This window comes from Schistocerca piceifrons, chromosome 1, assembly GCF_021461385.2.
Source record: "Schistocerca piceifrons isolate TAMUIC-IGC-003096 chromosome 1, iqSchPice1.1, whole genome shotgun sequence".
Classification (NCBI taxonomy): domain Eukaryota; kingdom Metazoa; phylum Arthropoda; class Insecta; order Orthoptera; family Acrididae; genus Schistocerca; species Schistocerca piceifrons.
The window spans coordinates 1,079,807,434-1,079,829,842 of NC_060138.1; the positions used below are offsets into that span (position 1 = coordinate 1,079,807,434).

The following is a 22,409-nucleotide window of genomic DNA, read 5'->3' on the forward strand; positions in this document are numbered from 1 at the left end:
AAGGTGGGAGAAGAAAAAGACAATACAGGAATACCACCACTTGCGAGTGACAGTTAAGACGTTTCTCAGATATAAAGACGTGAAAAGTATATTTTCCTTTGTTCGTTTTTCTTCAACAAATCGAAAGCAATGACCTCCAGCGAAAACATAAACCCTTACAAAATTGAAGTAAATTAAATTTCCTATAAAAACCACTGTGAGCGAAAACGTATGAAAATCTCGCAAGTGGTTTTCGAAGTCCAGGTTCAGAACTGCTGTTTTCATAAAACGACATCGGTAGGGGCAGCTCAATTGGCGTTTTACTCTATGAATGCCACAACCATTATTTGTTATTTTATGATTTTAAGAGCTTGTATATTACCTTAAGGAGATTAAAAGGTAATCTATCATTACGCCTGGAGGTTTGGGGGACTACTCTTGTACGAAAATGAAACATCTACAACCATCCTTATGGTGTCATTTCTCCAATCAGGAACTGTTATCTCAAAGCTGCTTTCTGGGCAACCCTCGCACAAACTGAAAGCGCACGAAGAAACACACACACACACACACACACACACACACACACACACACACACACACACACACACACACATGCGGTAAACTGATCTAAAACATAAAACATTGCAAAAAATGAAAAAAAGGTAAAAAGTGAATAGACAAATTTGTGGCTGCCGATGACGCAAAGCATAGAATGAATCAACAACACCGCCACATTTCAATTTCTCCTATCTACTACTGTACACTCACACTCTTCCCATCGTACTCTAAAGAAAAGATGCATTATTTTATTTAACACATTTTGTGTAATTCACGTACTACAGTCATTCTATTGCAATTTTAAACTGCTAGCAGTCCTCATTTACTTTAGAATAGGCCCTTCTGTTAGTGGCTTGAACTATATTTCACTGATAGGAATACGTCATAGTCCCTTCTAACGAGTGGTTCTTCACGCTGCCAAAGTGATCCTTACGACAAATATGCATGGCAGTAAGTAGAAAATCTCTTCTTCGTGTCCAAGTAGAGGAAGCTCTGGATCTTGTTTCGGGATTTGCTTGTTGAAGCTGTAATGGTCGTTCAATCGTTGATATTCCTATATTCGCACTATGTCACTCCCATATACGAAGCTTGTTAGCACTTCATGTGGAGAATTGGGTTGGCGCCATTAAGTTGTATTGTAGTAGTTGCTGCTGCTGCTGGCTGGTTCACTGCTGTATCTTGATGTTAATGTTGGCTCTATATGTATTCGTCTAGACGTAAAAAGATGAGGTCCCGTGTTTTTGATGTGCTTGTTGATAAATAATGAACGACAGCATAAGTGAACTTCAACTATTTATTGGCATGGTAGCCATCTTAACTCCGCTGACCACCCAAAGACGTTGACACAGTACAGAGTAACACTTCTTTTACAACAACTTTGCATTGTTTTTCCACATAAGACAATAACATCCACACTTTACAAAAGTTCTATCAAGACTGAGCTGATGAGGCTTCTTTCTGCTTGTATTTATAACCTCGTCAAAGAACTACTAAGAAGAGATGTGGTTTATAAGTCAGTCATCCATCTGTTATCGTAATTTGTGCAAAAATGTTATTAATTTACATCGAGTGACATAATTTGATAGGTCATTAAAATGACAGACAGATTTGTCAACTTATCAGAACAATTCTCTGTTGCAAAAAGGCCGTGTTTCAAAGGCATATCTATTGACTTCACTTCTCTCATTTGGATACATAAGTAAATAACGTGAATTATTAAAAATTACAGTGTTTATCGTTTAAAATAGATGTGTTTACGCAAATAGTCCTCCCCCCCATGAACCATGGACCTTGCCATTGGTGGGGAGGCTTGCGTGCCTCAGCGATACAGATGGCCGTACCGTAGGTGAGACCACAACGGAGGGGTATCTGTTGAGAGGCCAGACAAACATGTGGTTCCTGAAGAGGGGCAGCAGCCTTTTCAGTAGTTGCAGGGGCAACAGTCTGGATGATTGACTGATCTCGCCCTGTAACAATAACCAAAACCGCCTTGCTGTGCTGGTACTGCGAACGGCTGAAAGCAAGGGGAAACTACAGCCGTAATTTTTCCCGAGGGTATGCAGCTTTACTGTATGGTTAAATGATGATGGCGTCCTCTTGGGTAAAATATTACGGAGGTAAAATAGTCCCCATTCGGACCTCCGGGCGGGGACTACTCAAGAGGGCGTCGTTATCAGGAGAAAGAAAACTGGTGTTCTACAGATCGGAGCGTCGAATGTCAGGTCCCTTAAACGAGCAGGTAGGTCAGAAAATGTAAAAATGGAAATGGATAGGTTAAAGTTAGATATAGTGGGAATTAGTGAAGTTCGGTGGCAGGAGGAACAAGACTTTTGGTCAGGTGAATACAGGGTTATAAATACAAAATCAAATAAGGGTAATGCAGGAGTAGGTTTCATAATGAATAAAAAAATAGGAGTGCGGGTAAGCTACTACAAACAGCATAGTGAACGCATTATTGTGGCCAAGATAGACACGAAGCCCACGCCTACTACAGTAGTACAAGTTTATATGCCAACTAGCTCTGAAGATGATGAAGAAATTGAGGAAATGTGTGATGAGATAAAAGAAATTATTCAGGTAGTGAAGGGGGACGAACATTTAATAGTCATGGGTGACTGGAATTCGAGAGTAGCAAAAGGGAGAGAAGGAAACATAGTAGGTGAATATGGATTGGGGGTACGAAATGAAAGAGGAAGTCGTCTGGTAGAATTTTGCACAGAGCATAACATAATCATAGCTAACACTTGGTTTAAGAATCATAAAAGAAGGTTGTATACATGGAAGAATCCCGGAGATACTAAAAGGTATCAGATAGATTATACAATGGTAAGACAGAGATTTAGGAACCAGGTTTTAAATTGTAAGACATTTCCAGGGGCAGATGTGGACTCTGACCACAATCTATTGGTTATGAACTGTAGATTAAAACTGAAGAAACTGCAAAAAGGTGGGAATTTAAGGAGATGGGACCTGGATAAACTGAAAGAACCAGAGGTTGTACAGAGTTTCACGGAGAGCACAAGGGAACAATTGACATCAATGGGGAAAAGAAGTACAGTAGAAGAAGAATGGGTAGCTCTGAGGGATGAAGTAGTGAAGGCAGCAGAGGATGAAATAGGTGAAAAGACGAGGGCTAGTATAACTCCTTGGGAAACAGAAGAAATATTGAATTTAGCTGATGAAAGGAGAAAATATAAAAATGCAGTAAATGAAGCAGGTAAAATGGAATACAAACGTCTCAAAAATGAGATCAACGGAAAGTGCAAAATGGCTAAGCAGGGATGGCTAGAGGACAAATGTCACGATGTAGAGGCTTATATCACAAGGGATAAGATAGATACTGCCTACAGGAAAATTAGACAGACCGTTGGAGAAAAGAGAACCACTTGTATGAATATCAGGAGCTCAAATGGGAACCCAGTTCTAACCAAAGAAGGGAAAGCATAAAGGTGGAAGGAGTATATAGAGGGTCCATACAAGGGCGATGTACTTGAGGACAATATTATGGAAATGGAAGAGAATGTAGATGATCATGAAATGGGAGATGCGCTACTGCGTGAAAAGTTTGACAGAGCACTGAAAGACCTAAGTCGAAACAAGGACCCGGGAACAACTGACAGCCATGTGTGAGCCAGTCCTCCATCTGGTGAGCAAGATTAATTAGACAGGCGAAATACCCTCAGACTTCAAGAAGAATATAATAATTGCAATCCCAAAGAAAACAGGTGTTGACAGATGTGAAAATCACCGAACTATCAGTTTAATAGGTCACGGTTGCAATGGAAATGAGACACTTAAAGTAGTAAAGGATTTTTGCTATTTGGGGAGCAAAATAACTGATGATGGTCGAAGTAGGGAGGATATAAAATGTAGACTGGCAATGACAAGGAAAGCGTTTCTGAAGAAGATAAATTTGTTAACATCGAGTATAGATTTAAGTGTCAGGAAGTCGTTTCTGAAAGTATTTGTATGTGGTGTAGCCATGTATGGAAGTGAAATATGGACGGTAAACAGTTTAGACGAAAAGAGAATAGAAGCTTTCAAAATGTGGTGCTACAGAAGAATGCTGAAGATTAGATAGGTAGATCACATAACTAATGAGGAGGTATTGAATAGAATTGGGGAGGAGTTTGTGGCACAACTTGACAAAAAGAAGGGACCGGTTGGTAGGACATGTTCTGAGGCATCAAAGTATCACAAATTTAGCATTGGAGGGCATCGTCAAGTTTAAAAATCGTAGAGGGAGGCCAAGAGATGAATACACTAAGCAGATTCAGAAGGATTTAGGTTGCAGTAAGTACTGGGAGATGAAGAAACTTGCACAGGATAGGGTAGCATGGAGAGCTACATCAAACCAGTCTCTGGACTGAAGACCACAACAACAACACATAACTGGTGAGTGAAAACAGTCCTAGTGAAGAAATAGGCTTCACTGGGTAATTTTTATTTAAGGAGATCCAAAATAAGTAAGCTGACCAACACTATTCGTATTTCATATTAATAATTTCAGTTGAATATAGTGTTTTTACATAATGACATCAGCTGTATCAGTGTTCAAGTGACGTTAACTTTTGTGTGGGTCAGTTATTAATTATATTTTAATGGGCTGACTTTTTATGTATACATGTTATGCAATCATTGCTAACATACACAATTACTTTTCTATTATCATAATCGCTAGTTCAATTGGTTGAATTACGAGGGTATCGCATTCTTCTTTATAAGAAAACCTTTAATGGGTTCCGTTACAAAGCTCACTGACTCAAAAATCTCAGTCATCTCATTCCTTGGTCCTTTGGGTGTAGCTGTGAGCCACAAGCACCATTCACTGCTTCAACAGCTGTTTGTTTCCCTCACTCCTCCCTGCCTATGTATTCGACTACTTTGCCTTTTTGCTATTACTAGTGAACAGTATCTTGAATGCGCTGGAATGCTGGATACAAGTACGGGTATTGGGATATTGATAGCCTTGCTCGATCACGTTTCCTCTGATCCAGTGCCTTCAGTAGCACAATGTGCTCTGCGTCAATTGAACTCCTTCGGAATGTTAATCCTCGAACCTTCATGAGAGAACGTTTATCCTTGCTTCGATGCGCCTGTGGATATAAATCTTCAAACTTTTATTACATCGTAAATATGGTTTTGATACGAGAATTATCGAATTGCAGTAACCTTACATACACCCAGAGCCTTTATCATATTCACGGAGAAGACCAGCTCCAGACTTCCATACTTGCTACAGCCTAAGCTTATCGCACTGTGTAAAGTGGGTTTCCTGGAGGGATGCACCTAATGAATTTTCCTTTGATAACAATCTAAGCTCTTCTTCGTTCGTGAGTCTTGTATCCGATTGTGTTCATTGATTGTTAAGCCATTTTACGACCATGTTGACGGCTGTGTGTGAGGAGGGTGGCAGAGGTGTTGCAGGCCCGTTTCTGAGTCGAAATATTCTTTGAGAATGGGAATAGTTACCCCAAAATATAATGCCATAAGACGTAAGCGAATGAAAATAAGTAAAGTAGACTTATTTGCGAGTTGAACGATCACTTACTTCAGATACCATTCGAATAGTAAAAATGGCATCATTAAATCTTTGAACAAGATCCTGAACGTGGGTTTTCCACGACAGTTTACTGTCTACATGAACACCTAGAAACATGAACTGTTCAGTTTCACTAATCACATGCCCATTCTGTGATATTAAAACGTCGGGTTTTGTTGAATTGTGCGTTAGGAACTGTAAAAACCGAGTCTCACCGTGATGTAGCGTTAGTTTATTTTCTACAAGCCATGAACTTATGTCATAAACTACACTAATTGAAACATCCTTTACCTCCAAACTAGTGTCATCAGCAAACAGAAATATTTTAGAATTACCTGTAATACTACAGGGCATGTCATTTATATAAATAAGGACCAGAGTCTGAACTACCGTTACAGCGAGCTTGCGTAGACACTCACCTATCTTGGCGTGAGAAGCCGGGCAGAGCAGCACCAGTAATAGGGCTGCGCCCGCCACCAACATCGCTGCCTGCAACAGACAACTCGCGTCAGATAACCACCTCTGTGGGACACACTTTCAGCGCAAAAAGGCACTCAGGAACACTGAAAAATAGTGCACCAAGAGTAGAGCATCAGACTGAAATCATATTTATTAGACATAATTATAGAGATGAGAGATTCACTTTAACTAAAAATCCAGACAAGTAAACAGACATATTGAGGACAAGTTGTAACGCCGGAAATGCATACCATCATATTTCCATCTATAGTACTATAAATGTTTCCCCTATTTAGTTACCTGAAGATATGAAATTTCTGTGCCTTTATATAATGTAATTGTTTCATATATGCATTTATGTCGATGTATAATGGGTTTCTTTTGTAAATATTATTTGTATTTTTACGCTGGGTCTTCCCTAGGGAAAACTATGCTATCGAACGACTACATCGATAGGTCGTGTGGAGAACCAAAGTGTTTAGGATCTTTGCTAGTGTTAACTCTGCCGCATGGAGCGCGGGCAGGGAGAGTCTGGCTGGAGTAAGGCGGTGGAGCAGGTGTGTTGTGTGACGCTCCCGCGAGTTGCCGCGCTTTCAGGGTTTGGCAGCATGTAATTGTGCTTGACTTGCTATGATAGTTTCTGACTCGGTGTCGCGGACGGGAAGCATTAGCTGGCGCACATCAAGAGCCCATTTCGCCTGGTGACAGTGTCGAGAAGAAGGCGACCCAACATCCAGCTTCTGCAACAGCGACGGCCGACAGTGAGTGACTGTCGCCACCTCCTCCACCGACGACTTCAAACCTTCAATCAACCAACAAGGAAGCGCGTAAAGTTTTAGACTGTATGGCAAACCTCAGCTTTTAAAATTGTTTCATTTGCCTGACAAAATTACAGCAACTTAACATGGACATTTGTTGCTATTTGTCCCAATTGCATGACCAAGCAGGGTCCCTTCCTTTTCCGAAATGAACTTTAGTGTCGTTGAAATTCAAACGCCAACATTAAAGTAATATCATTCCATTTCACTGCTTTAATTTCAAAGTTCAGTTAAGGTATTCATAGCTGGCTACAATATTTAGATCACACAAGCACAAATTAAGAGTGCGAGTTTTGTTACCATATTTTAGCTTACCTGTGACTGCAGCTCAGCTTGGTACGTACTAAATTTTACTATTGTTAATTGTTCAGAATCATTTAATTCAAATTCAAAGTTAAATCTCTTATTTCTAAATTGCGTAGAGTCAAGTAGCTTTTGAAATTATTGTTGAGGCAGCTGAAGACTAACCTTATTTTACTGAATTTCGTAGTGCTTCAGAAACGAAGCTCACTATTAATTTCAGTCACTAAATTAACTTTCAATTTTCCGGTTTTCCGGTTTTATTAATTCTTTTGCTAAATTAAGTCAGAATGCAGCGAAATTTATTACTTCTCACAAATATTCAGTTTTCACACAACACGTGTCAACCTTCAGTTACCAAGCTTTTAGTGCTAGTTATATGTGCATTAATCTTTCATTTTCAGTTATTATAGTAGTTGTCCAGAGGACTGGCGACCGTAGTTTTCCCCAAATCTCGAATATCTAATTAACGCCAATTAATTGTAAACGTAACGACCGCACATTTACTTTCTTTGTTAATTTTACCCTTTTCTCAAAGTTAATTTACACCAATTTCATTCGCAATTTTCCTTTCATTTAGATGTAACCCTTTCCCCCCTCTTTACCGACAGATTAACTTCGGTGACGATTGCTTTTCCCAAATTTCCAATAGGTGCACGCGGTTTAATTTTTCACTGTCATTAAGGTCGATAAGTGATGGGGAGGTTACAAAGTATACAAATACAGCACAACATCAACAACGCGTTGGTTCTCGTTTTGCTGCAATAGATGCAGTAAGACGATCTGATATCAAGTTCATTCGACATCTGATGTAGTTTTGAGACACTTGATCCACAAATCTTGAACAGCCGCCTCCGAATCATTCACAGAGTGACACAGCAGCATCTGGCATTTCACATCTGGCGTTTCAGCTGGTTCCACACATGTGCTGTGGGAACGAGTATGGGGAGCAGCCGTCCATGGCAGAGTCGGAGCATGTCGTAGAAAGTCTGGAGTAACTTGAGCTGTCTGTGCATTATCTTGCTGGAAGAATACCTGTCTGTGGGGACCATGTAGGTAATGTCCGGTTTGAGGAACGTCATCAGCATAACGCTTCAAGGTGCCATGCACCACAATTGAGGGAGGGGGGAGGGCACTCCTCCCCACTCATCCCCCCAGACCAGTACGACGGCTGTGCAAGCAGAGTGGCACGCGACAGGGTGAGCGGAATTGTAAAATTCAGCAGACTAACTCGACAACAGCATGCGTCTCCAAAATGAATCGGAATCCATCACTGAACACCGCGTTCTGACAGCCTGTGCCAGTCCACGTCGCTCCGGCTTGGCACTATTGTAGACAGAGTTTTCGATGTGTCATGTTAACAGAAATTCGCATTCGCATGGCTGTTGGAAATGGTTTGTGGAGCAACTGACACCCGTACATCTGCTTGAGTCACTGTCGGATCCCTGATTGCTTGCCGCTCGATTCTTCGATCCTCTCGCCTCGTCGTCTTCCTAATCGCTCCACACGCGGAACGACGCACGTGGGTGTACCATCTCGTGTCGATATCGACAGAACACTGCGAATGATCGATCTGGCGAGCCACACAGCATGTTGACCAGACTGCGGTTTTCGTGATAATGCTTAGGCCGTTCTCAAACCTGCATAGCTGCGACACGTGTAACGCATCTATCTATCATTCTGCTCTTTAAAGCCCTTCTTGAATTCGGATGCTACTATCAAGTCCATGACGTCCACTATGCTTCACTTAAATAGCGTCCACTGACCGACTGCAGCGCCACTGCAGGGTCTCTGGGCATGTGCATTGGCACCAAACTTGGACCATTTGAGTACAGGAACTCACTATACTTATTTGCAAAGTTTCGATATCAGACTCTGGTAAGGTCCCATGAGCTGAGCCACCTACGCAAGATCTTCAGCAACAAAGTCTATAACGTCCATCAAATAAATACAGAGATTTCAAGCAAGACTCACAACAAGCCCACTGACGAGGAGCAGGAAAAGAAACTTGTTTTCTCTTCGTTCTGTGGCTCAGTGTCAGGCAAGATAAGCAGCCATCTGAAAAGTTACAGGATTAAATCGACCTTCAGACCTGAGCCGTGGTAATAATTGCTGTTTTGTAGAGCTCTCCGCAGCGCGTAGTATGAAGCAGTCGCCCTCCGTTTCTGACGGTGGCGCCGCTGTGGCAGTCGCAGCTTTGGTGTCTCCCTCTGGTGGGAAAGGGGAAAGGTTGCCTGTTCACGTGCAATTCAGAGGCGCTATGAGCTCGCCAGTGAGTGAGTCTGGGTCAGTCATTCGTACCCAGCTTGCAAGTATGTCTCTCGTCCGCATTTCTGAGGCAGTTAGTGTCTGTCTGTCGTCCGGAGTGCTAGTATGTCTTTCGTTCAGATCAACCTTTAGGCCGGCAAAATGAGAGTCTTTCCACTCCGCCAGTAAGAGAACTCAGCGAGTGGTCGCCCGTCGGGGCTTACTTCCTGCATCTGAGCCTGCGCGTAGGCCGCCAGTCTGCTCGAGTGTGCTCAGCAATAGTCATTGGCGGTTGGATCGATCGGTTGGTCGGTCACGCACTCGGACACAAGATGACTTGTCCGTATGGAGTGTCGGCGCATGTGAGTCCAGTGGGCCGCGCCGTGTAGCGAGGGGCAGTAGCTTCGCGGTCGACACGAGAGCAGCAGGAGTCAACCCACGACATCGGTCTGGCCGGTGCGAGCTGCAACGGTGTGAGACGGGAGATCGGGGCGCCTTCCTGCGTCCGTTGAAGCGGCTGGCAGCGAACGGTTCGGGAGAGCGATTTGGGGGTGCTTCGCCAGGTCTTCTCGAGAAATCGCAGTCTATTAGAAGTTAAGTGATTGGTGATATGTTGTGTGATTTACTCTTGTTAAATTCTACTGGTTTTCTTGGTCAGTCTCTCGTCCCCAGTTTGCTCGTCTGTCTCTCGTCCGCATTTGTAGGGCAGTTAGTGTCTGTCTGTTGTTCGGAGCTGCCTCTGTCATATTTGTCGGATTTGGTGTGTTAACGCATTTATTGCTTGGAGTGTAACGGCCTAATTCCTGAAATATGTTTTGATCTTCCCTATCATCTTGAGAGGCAGTATCTGTGTACTGTAGAGCATCTTAACTTGTTTGGCCAACCTTGTAGAATTTTATAGAAGATTGCATTTCATGGGCTTTTATTTAAATGATCATTTTAGTATATAAAGTTGTCACCATTCAACCGTAAGACTTTTCTTAGAAGTTGAAATCAAGTTGCACCTTCGGTGGCGAAATTAACTCCTATGGAGGTGCATAGTTTGTGTGCGTGAGTAAATTGCTAAAACCTTTAGTTTAAAGTAATCTGGTGTGTTGCAGATTTGCACCAGTGTAGTCTTAGAGAGGCTGTTGTGAGCGTTCGTAACTACGGCCGTGTCAAAACGGAGCGGTAAGGTTCTCTACCCAAAAGCTCAAACAGTCAAACTTGTTTCTTTCTGACTCTGAATAAATTGTAACTTGATATTTAGAGGGTGCTTTCTGACTATAATTTTAAATCCGTTTCTTTTAAAAAATGCTTTTAGGCACTAATTCCCATTTGTTAAAAGGAATCTGGTTGTGATTTCATCAGTTACTCCCTGGCAACTACTTCCGTGATTACACAGTGTGATTAAAACTGTTAATGTTCTTGATGAATCGCTAGTAAATAAAATAAATTCTTAAGAATATTCTTTGAAAATAGAACACGGTTCAAGGCCTGCGACAAAAATCTGTCAATTGCTGATAGCAGTTAAACACGCAGCAGGTCTCAGATGACCTGGGGTCTACAAGATACCTTGTGAGTGTGGCCATTCTTCCATCAGAAAGCAGTACGCACTGTGGAAGAATGCAGGAAGGGACATGAGAGGTTTCATCGCCCACGCTACACTGAGAAATCTGTTTTAACTGAGCTTGCTTTGGAATACAGACACTGGATGAAATCCGACGAAACATCCGTCTTGACTCGCACAGAGGGCTTCTGTGGCTAATTAAAAAGGCAATTGAAATAAAATCATCGATAACACTCTAGAGATGGCGGCCTGCTGCTCTGCAGGGCGTGCCATCCGGCGATCCCACGGTTGGAGCGGGTGCTTCAAACAACGAGTCAATATATGCCCGTACATGGCGATGCCGAGGGCACCAGTGACGTCAGAGCCGGAACTGGTGAATGTAAGAAGGGTACCAGTAGCCCACTGGCAGACGCATCACTTGACAACGTCCAAGGAGTGCTAGGTCGAAAGCTCATGTAGTTTTAATTACTTGACGCGACTGGGAACCCGAGAACATTTTATACAGCTAACAAATGTGTTTGTGTGGGCTTTATCCGCAGCAAGTACACGCATATTGGTTTCACAAATTCAAACGCCATTTCCTTGATGAAGTGTACATTTTTTCAGTTAAAGACGAGATCCTTCTTTCAAATTAATGGATTTAACAGTTATTCGTTTTTCCGGCCAAAATCTGCGTTTCTCTCATCTGATGAAGTGATCCTGCGACATATAAACTATTGTCAGATTACAGGTAATGTAGATCTCGGCTAGTAAAAGAGGTAACTACTAAATCCCTGAATATAGCTTAACGTAAAAGTGAAACGCGTGTGGAACTTACATAAATATAAATTACAGCAATAACAGTGAGTTTGAATTTATTAAACGAATACGTACAAGAAGCTGTTCGCTGAAACCAATCCGGATAGAGGCGCGCGCTAACACACTGCTCTGGGGGATTGTGGGGACTAGCAGGCCCCGATCGAATCCTCCCTGCGCTGGCAGGCTGGTACGTGAGACCCGCCTCTGTTATAGGATTCGCAAACATTTCGAAAACATTCCCATACTCTCACATAATTAAAGTAGGCGCACATGGTGGGGATAGATAGTTTCCTTTCTGGTGGGGGCGGGGATAATAGGAAGGGCATCGGCCGACCCTATACCACTATTATTGAATAACCCGAATTAACAAGTCGAACTCTCGAAGATACGGGACAAAGACCAGGAAAAAGGAAAGGTTGTTTGTAGAAGGCCGGTCGGTGAGGCCGAGCAGTTCTAGACGCTTCAGTTTGGAACGGCGCGACCACTACGGTCGCAGGTTCGAATCCTGACTTGGGCATGGATGTGTGTGATGTCCTTAGGTTAGTTAGGTTTAAGTAGTTTAAACTTCTAGGGGACTGATGACCTCAGATGTTAAGTCCCATAGTGCTTAGAGCCATTTGAACCATTTGTCTGTAGAAATTGGTCAGCAGTTACCAGGTGTTACTACTACGCCAATTTATATTGGGGTCAGTGTAAAATGTTGGCTATCGTTACTGCAACAGAATGTTCTATATTCTATGATTGAAGAGCACAATTAATGAGCGACTAATTTTCATTAGTGGATTAGAGCTCTCAAACATAACCGGTCCCTATAACATCGTTTGGTAACCAGTAGACTGACTGCATTATTAGCTTCTTTTGAGTAGAAACGGGTAAAGGTGGAGCTGTCACATTTATAACGAATAACTATATACGTAACAAACTGACTGTCTGTTACTTAAACCTTGCTGCTTCTTAGACTTCTGCCATTTGTCAATATTTCTTTATTAAGAAGACGAACAAACATTTAACTATGAAAGGTAGAAACCTCTTCTGCTGGATTACATTTACAGCTTCTTTGGATCTTTATTTTTTTTCCTAGTATTTTTAATGAATGTTAGGGTTTGGAACAAATATAAAAGTTTATCAAAGTCAAATTAATTGTTGTTTACCATTTCTATTCCAGCATTAGACTTTCAGTAACTAAGAACTCACAACCTAGAACCATACTTATAAATTATAAATTGTTACACTTTTCTTCAAATACTATAACATTTTTGAGTGGTACCCGTTTGTGTTGGCCTCCTTTCATTGTTGTCAGGAATGATGGTTTGTAGTTCTACATTCATTAGAGAATCACTGTAGTCATTTTCGGAACCTACTAGAAATAAGAAAGAAGTATATCATGGTTCAGAAAATGAGAAAACATCAGAAAATATAGTAAACGAGAATGTGATGGAACTCGTCTTGCATAAAAACCGGCTGTTTGAAGAACTACATTTCCTTCGCAACACAATGAAGATTGATACGCGATCGACAGTCTACCGAAATTTTCGCTTCCTGTCAACTAAAGGGAGTGGCAGTCAAAGCGTTAAAAAATCGCTACTAACGAATCTTTCTTAAAACAGCACACGGACGCATGAGCATTTGAATTATAATTTCATAAGATAACTGAGAAACTACGAATTTTTTAAAAAGAAGTTCACGCTGTTGAACTGAATGCAAATTTTCTTAATAAGTCTTACGTCAGGGAGTAACATTCTTATCCAATATAACAGATAATGTAAAATTGCTTTAAATCAATGAAATCTTTATAAACAGCTACTAAACAAATATGACACATATTCCGAAGCCATTGGTCTCTGAAACCATGACTTGCAGTTTCATGCGTTCATTGTTAAATGCGGTAGGAACTATGAAATCTGATTTCTGTAGGGTAATCAGTTAGCTAAATTTTATTACTTTAGGAAATTATTCATAAACATGAATGGGCAATTGAACGTATTTATTAACACATTCCTGGCATTCGAAAACTGTTTCCTCAAAAGCTTACACCCAAATCTACAAAAAGACGTGGGTTACTCCACGAATATAGATATTTTGTGGGACGAAACGGTAATTGCATACTTGTCAGCCATATCTCTGATATTAACGCTACAGATCACTACAAGCTTTATCGTAAAATATTAATACAGTAATACACTCATCGTAGCAGATGGATTATGAGAAAAATATAAACACATTAACCAACAAGAGAAAGACAGTATCAAAAAAGTGAAGCTGAGAACTGGTAGATTCAGAAATGAGGAAGCGTAAGTATCTTTCAGATTCACTGGTACATTCGTAGAATACATGCGTAGTGTTACTAAAATTGTAGTATTTGATCATGCATATTACAGCCTTTACTAGGAAGATGAGGTTGTCAGGCTGATTAAATACTACCATGGAATACCTCTGATCAGCCATTATAAATAGCTTCAGTAACATGAATCTAACATTCATTATGCCAGATCAAGCAATGTCCATCATAAAACATATAAACTAAAAAAAAAAATACTTACGACAAGTAAGATATCAACAACGAGCATTGTTCGGGAATGTAACATGTTCTTATCACTGTGGCATATCCAGTTTTGCTGAAATATGAAGTTAAGCTACCATTTAAGAAAAGAGACAAAGAACCAGCATCAGAATTGAATCGCATTCCTTTTTTATGAGAAATCTCAAAAAATTAAAGGAAAGTTAATATACAAGCTGCTTCTTCACTACAAAGTCACAGTTGAGATTTGGAGATTTGTAAAGCTCTTCGACATGAAGAAGGATAGTTATTTGGAAGGCATAACTCTCTCTCAATTCGAACAGGTCTTGAAGGCCCAACGGACCGACCGAACGCCGTGTCATCCTCAGCCCATAGGTGTCACCGAATGGGCATGTGGTCAGCACACCGTTCTCCCGGTCTTTGTAAGTTTTTGTTCAAACAATGGTTCAAATGGCTCTGAGCACTATGGGACTTAACATCTAAGGTCATCAGTCACCTTGAACTTAGAACTACTTAAACCTAAGTAACCTAAAGACATGACACACATCCATGCCCGAGGCAGGATTCGAACCTGTGACCGTAGCGGTCGCGCGGTTCCAGACTGAAGCGCCTAGAACCGATCGGCCACAGGGGCCGGCGTCAGTTTTCGTGACCGGAGCCGCTACTTCCCAGTCAATGAGTTCCTCACTTGCCCTCATAAGCGCAGAGTGCATCCCGCTTGCCAAGAGTGCGTGGCAGATCCCGATGCTGCTAACCAAGCACGACATGGCGTAACTTCGGTAATCTACCGGGAGCCGGTAATACTAATGCGGCAAGGCCTTTGACAGAGTGCATAAGGCTTGCAGAAATGAAAAGGAGACTGCAGTTATATCTAAGGAAAATTTAACAACACTATAAAAACAATTCGAGTAGAACAGTGCTACCATACATAAATGCCATTGATACTATTACACCGATCCCAGCGCGTACAGGTACGAAGGGAGTAGTTGGCTTCGGTGTGAAAACAGCTGATGGAACCAGTTACCGGTGCTCGGCACTTGTCACAGGTGAACCTCTGACCATTCAGAGATTGTTTTAAGGTGCCGAAGATACGCGATTCACACGGGGAGATATCGGGGCGGTGGGAGGATGTTCCAGGACCTCTCATCAAAATTTTTAAAGGAGTCGAGGGTTTTCTTGGCCGCACATCTCGCCTCATAACGCTGCAACCCCTGGAATACTGTGCACCGTGTGAGACACTGCTCGCCGTACACCTTTCGCATCTTGCGACAAATTTGTGAAGCATGCTCCCCTTCTGAGCAAAGAAATTGGATAACCGCACGTTGTGCTGATCTTCAGGAGTCCATCATGCAACGAACTGCGGAAACATCTCTCCAGAACTGAGGAAACTGCTACGAAGTCGTTAACTCCGTTCGTGTGCAACTGGGAATACCACACACCTTCTTTCAGTAAACATGTTGACCCACTGGGATTCTATAAAACGCCGCTATAGCAGAGGTCGCCTTTTCCATTGGTCATACCTTGTAGTCGAATCATCCGACTACAAATTGCATGCCTCTGGTGTACTCTGTTTTTCCGTGGCTCTCCACTGCGAAGCTCAACATGTATTTTAAGTAAATTGGACTGTTGTGGTAGCTTAGGAGCTACGATAAAGTTCAAATCATATCTATTTAGCAGAAAAAAGTGTCAATAGGACAGAGTTTGTATTAACGTATTAATTATCATCCGAGTGGAAAAAAGTTACAGCTGGTGTCCCAGAAGATTTCACCTTCGAACGCTTTTCCTTGTATACAGGGTGTAAATTTTAAGTTGACTAAATAGAAAAACTCGAAAAATAAGCTTCACACGAAAAAATGTGTAGAATTCAAAGTTGATTATTTTCGAGGGTACATCTGCTGGTGCTGAAATTAGCCCGCCACCCCTGCCTCATAGGTTGGGTTTTTTGAGAGAGAGGAAATAGAGTTTTACAAATGTCGACCAAAATACCGTATTAAATTTCTCCGCAGATACGGATAAGTTTTGTTTGTTCCGTGGTCATGACGCCACAGAACTTTTAATTATCAAACAAATCATCTGACTAGCTAAATAACAAACCAAACATCCTACTTAATAACGAGTGAACTCATTTTTCATTTATCCGTAACCATTTTCCACGGAAAATTGAGAATACGGATTTTCTTGAATCAAAACAAATGTTTAAGACAAAATGTACGTAGGTTTTTATGTAGAATCTGATTCTGCAATAACAAATGGAGGTTCTCATTTGAAATTATAAAGTTGCCTCCCACCCCACCCCCAGGCTGCTGGGGTGGCGGGCTAATTTTAGCTCCAGCAGATGTATCCCTCTAAAATAATCAACTTTGGATCCTACACTTTTTTTTTTGGGTGAAGCTTATTTTTCGAGTTATTCTGGTTTGTGAACTTAAAATTTACACCCTGTGTATGAAGGACATTACATCACTCATATTATCAGATGCAAAGTATGTTATGTATGCAGGTGATATAAACACTGTTGTAGTTGATAAATATAATTTTTAGATAGAGATATTAATGAGAAAGAGTTACTAGACAATTTTTCATTACATAAATTGGAAAACTATTTGGTTCACTTTGCTTATTTTGATTGTATAAAGTCATTTCTATTTTTTCCTAGCTTTCATCACGTCTAGTACGGGGCCCTCCTTTCCATGATCTGGAAAATTTCATTCGATTAACAAACGCCGAGGTAACCTGGAGGGGAGTTGTGTGCGTCCTCTGTCTGTAAATCGTGTTAAACTGTTCTGTCCGTTACCGCATTTCAACTGTTTGCGTATGTCGTACTCTCTGAGATGCTATTACGGGCCCATCTCAGGTTTTCCCTAAACGAGCGAGGGAAACCATCCAAAAACCACATTCAGATTGGCACTCTACCTCCACACTGTCCACAATCCGTTGCGTATAAGCGATGCGCCTCTGTCTCAGTGCCATCTGTCACGAAGTAGCACTCTGTGGATTACGCCGTGCGAGCAGGCCGTTTATGAAGACGTAAGGGATAGCATTTCGAGGGAACTCATCTAGCCCAGCTAAGGCTTTGCCGTATATAAGCGTGTAATCCGAATTACTGCTGGTGTGAAATGAAGCACCTGCTGCAAAGGTCAGCTCAAGGAACTATAGGATTACACACTACTGCTGGCGAGTATTATTCAGCACAGAGAGTTTGAGTTAAAAATACACTTTTCTCGATGATCACCCACTGCAGTGCACTAGTGGTTGTGTGGTAGACTAGCTCTTGGTCTCCTGCAGTTATAGTTCGTGCAGAGTAAGGTAGCCGATGCGCATTGGCCGATTTTCGTCTAAAGCGCTGGGCGAGATTATTCGTTTGTTCGGTAGGGGAGGCAGACAAGTGTTACGTCGGTCGGCGATGACAAAAGCGAGGTGCACGCCCTGCATCTTTCTCAAACGATTTTACAGGAACTATTCGGTAAAAAAAAAATCATTTTTGTGTTACTTATAGCTTTATGTGTCAGGTTCATGACGTATGCCCCTCTTTTCTTTGATGGCCATAGTTATTGTGATAATTAATTGGAAGTAACACATTGCGCGAAATTCGTAAACGTTTGCAATAAAAAAATGGGGGGCGCTATGACTTTGCGTTTGGTGCAAATTACGTAATATGTTGCTGAGTATGAAATTTAGCTAACATGTCGATGGAGTTTGATGGAGTTCTCTATCTGTTACCAACTTTGAGAAAATTATCTGATGTAGAACACTCATTTCCGATCGCACCGCGCTGGCGATGAATCCAAAATGAAATAGCCACAGCATATTCCGTAAACAGTCTGAGACACCGAAATGAGATTTTGGCAAACGATAGCACACCAATGCAGTTATCATGCAAAACTTCATTTCTACAGTGTTAATCCACTTTTTCGATGGAACAAAGTAATTTTTAGGAACCGTACGTAGTGATGAATTGAGAAATGCTGTACGTTTTAGAACAAATTAAGTGAAGACACTGCACGCTTATTTTGTACCGGGAATGTGCTTATCTGATAAGCTGCTGCTCTCACTTTTTCTCAGTTCCTCACTTAATAAACTTAGTGAACCACTCTTTCGGAACTCTCTTGCAGCTGCGTTTGTACAACATGTTAGAGAGCTGACACTGTGTAAACTCCTCTGTGTTTTAGCAAAAGTAGCACATTTTAACATGGCAAAAGATATGTGTAGATTTTACTCAAAATTCACCACTTTTTCTCTGGAAGTTACAAATGATTACCAAGCCAACAAAAAAGAAATCGCTGCATTTTCAGCGGAGTTCTTTTTCGACACTAATCAAAGCGAGGTGACAGATCTTTCTCAATGGTTACCGTGCAAGCGTGGACTTGTAGGGGCTCCACTTACTGTTTACAAAAAACATGGGCGTAGGCTTCAGTTTAGAACAGCACTTCCCCTCGACTTTTCCGCTACAGCATCTGCTCGTAACCCTCACCACTGCCGCTCACTCTGCGCGTATCCTGCCGACTGCTCATTTACCGCCCACGGAATACAGCGCCTCACGCAATGTGTTTATGAATAGCGTCTAAATCAGTTTTAATATCAATAATTACAATAATTATTAATGATTATAATTGTTAAAAACAGCTAGTAATAGGATTATATAGGTATATCGGTTGTCCCAAACCTTTCAGGTCAAACTGAAGCTGGTTGCAATGGTCGCATAAATTATTATATTAAGACAGAGAATCAAAGGATGGGAACACTTATTTATTGTGTTAGAAATGTACGCAGCATACACCGCATAACAATAACGTAGCTCATAGTAACTGTTCAAAGCGATTACCGTCTGTATCAACGGTACATGCACTCCTGCAGCACTCTCGCGAAGTTTCCGGGTGCCTGTTTTACACAGGGATAGGCAGTGGTTGATAAACAATGCACACACTTGACAACTGAACAGACATATGCAGCTTAGCGTTTAGCACGTGTTATGTGACGATAGCATGCATGGCCATTTCGCATGAACTTGTGTGGCCTACACATCCCTGCTGTCACTTGTCCATTACACAGACGGCCTGTGATGTGTACACGGTCAAGTGTGTTAGGGTGTACGGTACATGGCGCGTATTTAAAGACGGGACGTTAATCGTCACAAGAGTAGGCAAACATCCATTTAAAGTACGGTGCGGAAGCATGTAGAGCACGCAAAGCAGCACGAATGTACAGGGGACTTTCCCAAAAGGTGTAACCCTAAATGGAAGGAATTTATCTCCGTGGTTACCAGCTAAGGAGAGATGGGGTCGTTCACGCCACAGAGAGTCGGCCAACGTTTCTGCGAAAGACATGTCCGAACACCAGGCGTTAAGGGGATGAAGTTGGATCGTGTGGCCGACCATCCAGCAATAAGCACCCGTCAACTTGCCTGTGAAACGCACACTTTGAAGGATACAGCGTGGAGAGTTCTAGTAGAACAAGTATTACACCTTTATCATAAATAATGTGTCCAAGCACTGGGACTAGCGGATTTTCAATCCCACATTCACTTCCGGTAATGGATTATCCATCGCGGAGATGTAGTGCCAAAGTTCGAACAGTTTTGTTGCTCACGGATGTGGCCTCATTCACCTGTGATCGTGTTTCCAACAGCCGCAACAGCAGTGTCTGGTGTGAATACAATCCCCACGCCACCCACTTAGGTGTCCACCAGCGACGATTCTCTGTCAGCATTTGGGTGGGTACTCTCTAAGGTCACGTAGTAGGTCCTCATTTGCTGCCTCCCTGTTTTACTGATCCACTTTACCTGATGATCGCCCGAGATGTGCTGCCACAGTTCTTGGAAACTGTAACACTTACTGTCCGCGAAAGGATGTGGCTTCAACACGACCGTGCACCAGCTCACTTCGACTTTAACGTCCGCGAGCACCTGAACACGTATCCTCGTTGTTGGAGTGGAAAAGGAAGTCCTGTTCCATGGCCAGCAGTATCGCCGGATATCGCAATTCTGAACTTTTTTCCTCACGGATTACGTCAAGATTGCTGTGTATGAAGGTCCCGCAGAAACGGATGAAAAACTGTATGCTAGGGTCCAAGCTGCCTGTCTCCTGGTTCAATGGACACCATCGATATTTGAGAGAGTGCGGCAGAACTTTCTGAGCCGTTGCCATTGGGACTGGCGGGCGTCACTTTGAACAATTACTGTGCGCTACGGTGTAGTTACTCGAAGTACGCAGTCTAGGTCCATGAGAAATAAACTTGCATATCCGAATATTGGTTCCCTATATCAATGTAATCAGTTGTCGACCAGTTGTAACGTGTTTCAATTTGACCCTAAAGATTTGAGACACCCTTAACAGTTTTTTTATTTGTGTCTGAAATCTTCCACAATTGTTTAAATCGTTTTAGAATTTTCTAGCAACTTCAAAAATTAACTCTCTCAGCAAATTCTAAAATGTTCAAAAAAATTCAGGTTTCCATTCTCGAAGACCTATGAGACTAAATTCATCAAGAATTTCTTCAATTCGAGAAATAGAGTATATTCCAATATTACAGAATATATAAATCGAATATATCACATTTTAATGGATATAAATCACTCCTCAGTGCGTTTTCATCGGTCACATTTTAACAGCGATCAAGAGAGAGGATCAAAGAGAAAGATACCAAAAAACAGAAACTGATTATTCGAATGGTAATTACAAAAAATATTTTGAGTATTCAAACGGTAAAGTGAATTCGGAAAAAAATAAACAGTTCATTTTTTTTGTATTTATTCGTTTTCTTAAAACTGGTTACCAAGTGAATATAACACTTCTGTAATTTTATTATTTGCTGGTAACGCAACTGGGAATTCAGCCACATCGACAAAGTCAGTTTGATGCTACAAACTATCAGTTACTAAGGGAAAAAGTTACAATATCGATAGAATGCGTTGCCCCATCCAACATAATAAGGGTGTGTTATGTGGGATATTGGATGGAGCAACGCAATTGAGAATCAAAGACAGCCAGATGACATAATAACGGATTATTGTAAAGAACAACAAGAAGGCACAGTATTTCTTGACGCACCTGGCGGTACAGGTAAAACGTTTTCAATTAATTTAATAATAGCTGAAATTTGCGCAAACAAAGAAATAATACTCAACCTGGCATCATTAAGAATAGCGACCACACTTATGGATTGCGGACGAACAGGACATTCTGCGCTAAAATTTCCTTTAAATGGAGCTGAACGTGAACTTCTTGTATGTGACATCACAAAATTATCAGCACGTGAACAAATATTGAAACGGTGAAAGGGGAAAAGAGCACAATGGCCAACAGAAAATGTTTGAAAGCACTGAATCGAACTCTACAGGACTTAAAATACAAAGCGGATTTAATGGGAACTGTACTATTAATACTGTCAGCCGATTTTCGTCAAAGGCTACATGTCATTCCGAAACCGATACTTGCGAATAAAATAAACGAGCGCTTAAAAAAGTAATTCATATGGTAGCAAGTAAAAATAATAAAGTTAAACATAAATATGCGATTGCAGATGTCGGTAGAATAAAGAGGACAGGAGTTTGCCGAAAACCTTTTACAAATAGGAGAAGACACCTGTCCTGTAGACAAAGATTCTGATCAAATAGTACCGACAAATGAATTTTGTAATATCGTTAAAACATCTGAACAACTTATAAGAGAAATATTCGAGGATACCGTCGATAATTATACCAGTTCAGAATGCTTAAGTAAGCAAGCTATTCTGGCGACGAAACAAATTTGTCAACGACACCAACTATACCTTCCAAGAGATGATTCCGGTGACAGAGAAAATTTACGTGTCGATCAATACCATGACTGATGAAAATGAAAGTGTAAAGTTTCGTACTGAATTTTTAAGTTCGTCGAATGTTCCAGGAATGCCATTACACTGCCTTAAATTCAACGTTGGGATGGCAGACATTTTACTGTAGAACCTGAATTCGCAGATAACGTGTAATGGTAGAACACTGCAGCAAACAACTGCAGAATAACATCAGCGAAGCCAGTATAACGACTGATAAAGATAAGGGTAGATAATTTTATACCGCGAATACATTTAATATAGTAGGATTGCCCTTCAGTTTAAAGTGACAGCTTTGGTAAACATTTTTGGAAAACAGTGATCAATTAATTA

At 41.4% G+C, this 22,409-nt stretch overlaps 1 protein-coding gene across 1 annotated transcript in view; it reads right to left on the bottom strand.

Annotated features, from left to right (window-relative positions):
- LOC124777794 (acid sphingomyelinase-like phosphodiesterase 3a) overlaps positions 1-22,409 on the bottom strand; it is a 573,663-nt gene that overhangs the window by 308,596 nt on the left and 242,658 nt on the right. Inside the window, exon 2 of the mRNA XM_047253312.1 lies at positions 6,001-6,070. Coding sequence (XP_047109268.1) covers positions 6,001-6,064 — 64 coding nt within the window. The 5' untranslated portion in view covers positions 6,065-6,070. The remainder of the gene's footprint in view (positions 1-6,000; positions 6,071-22,409) is intronic.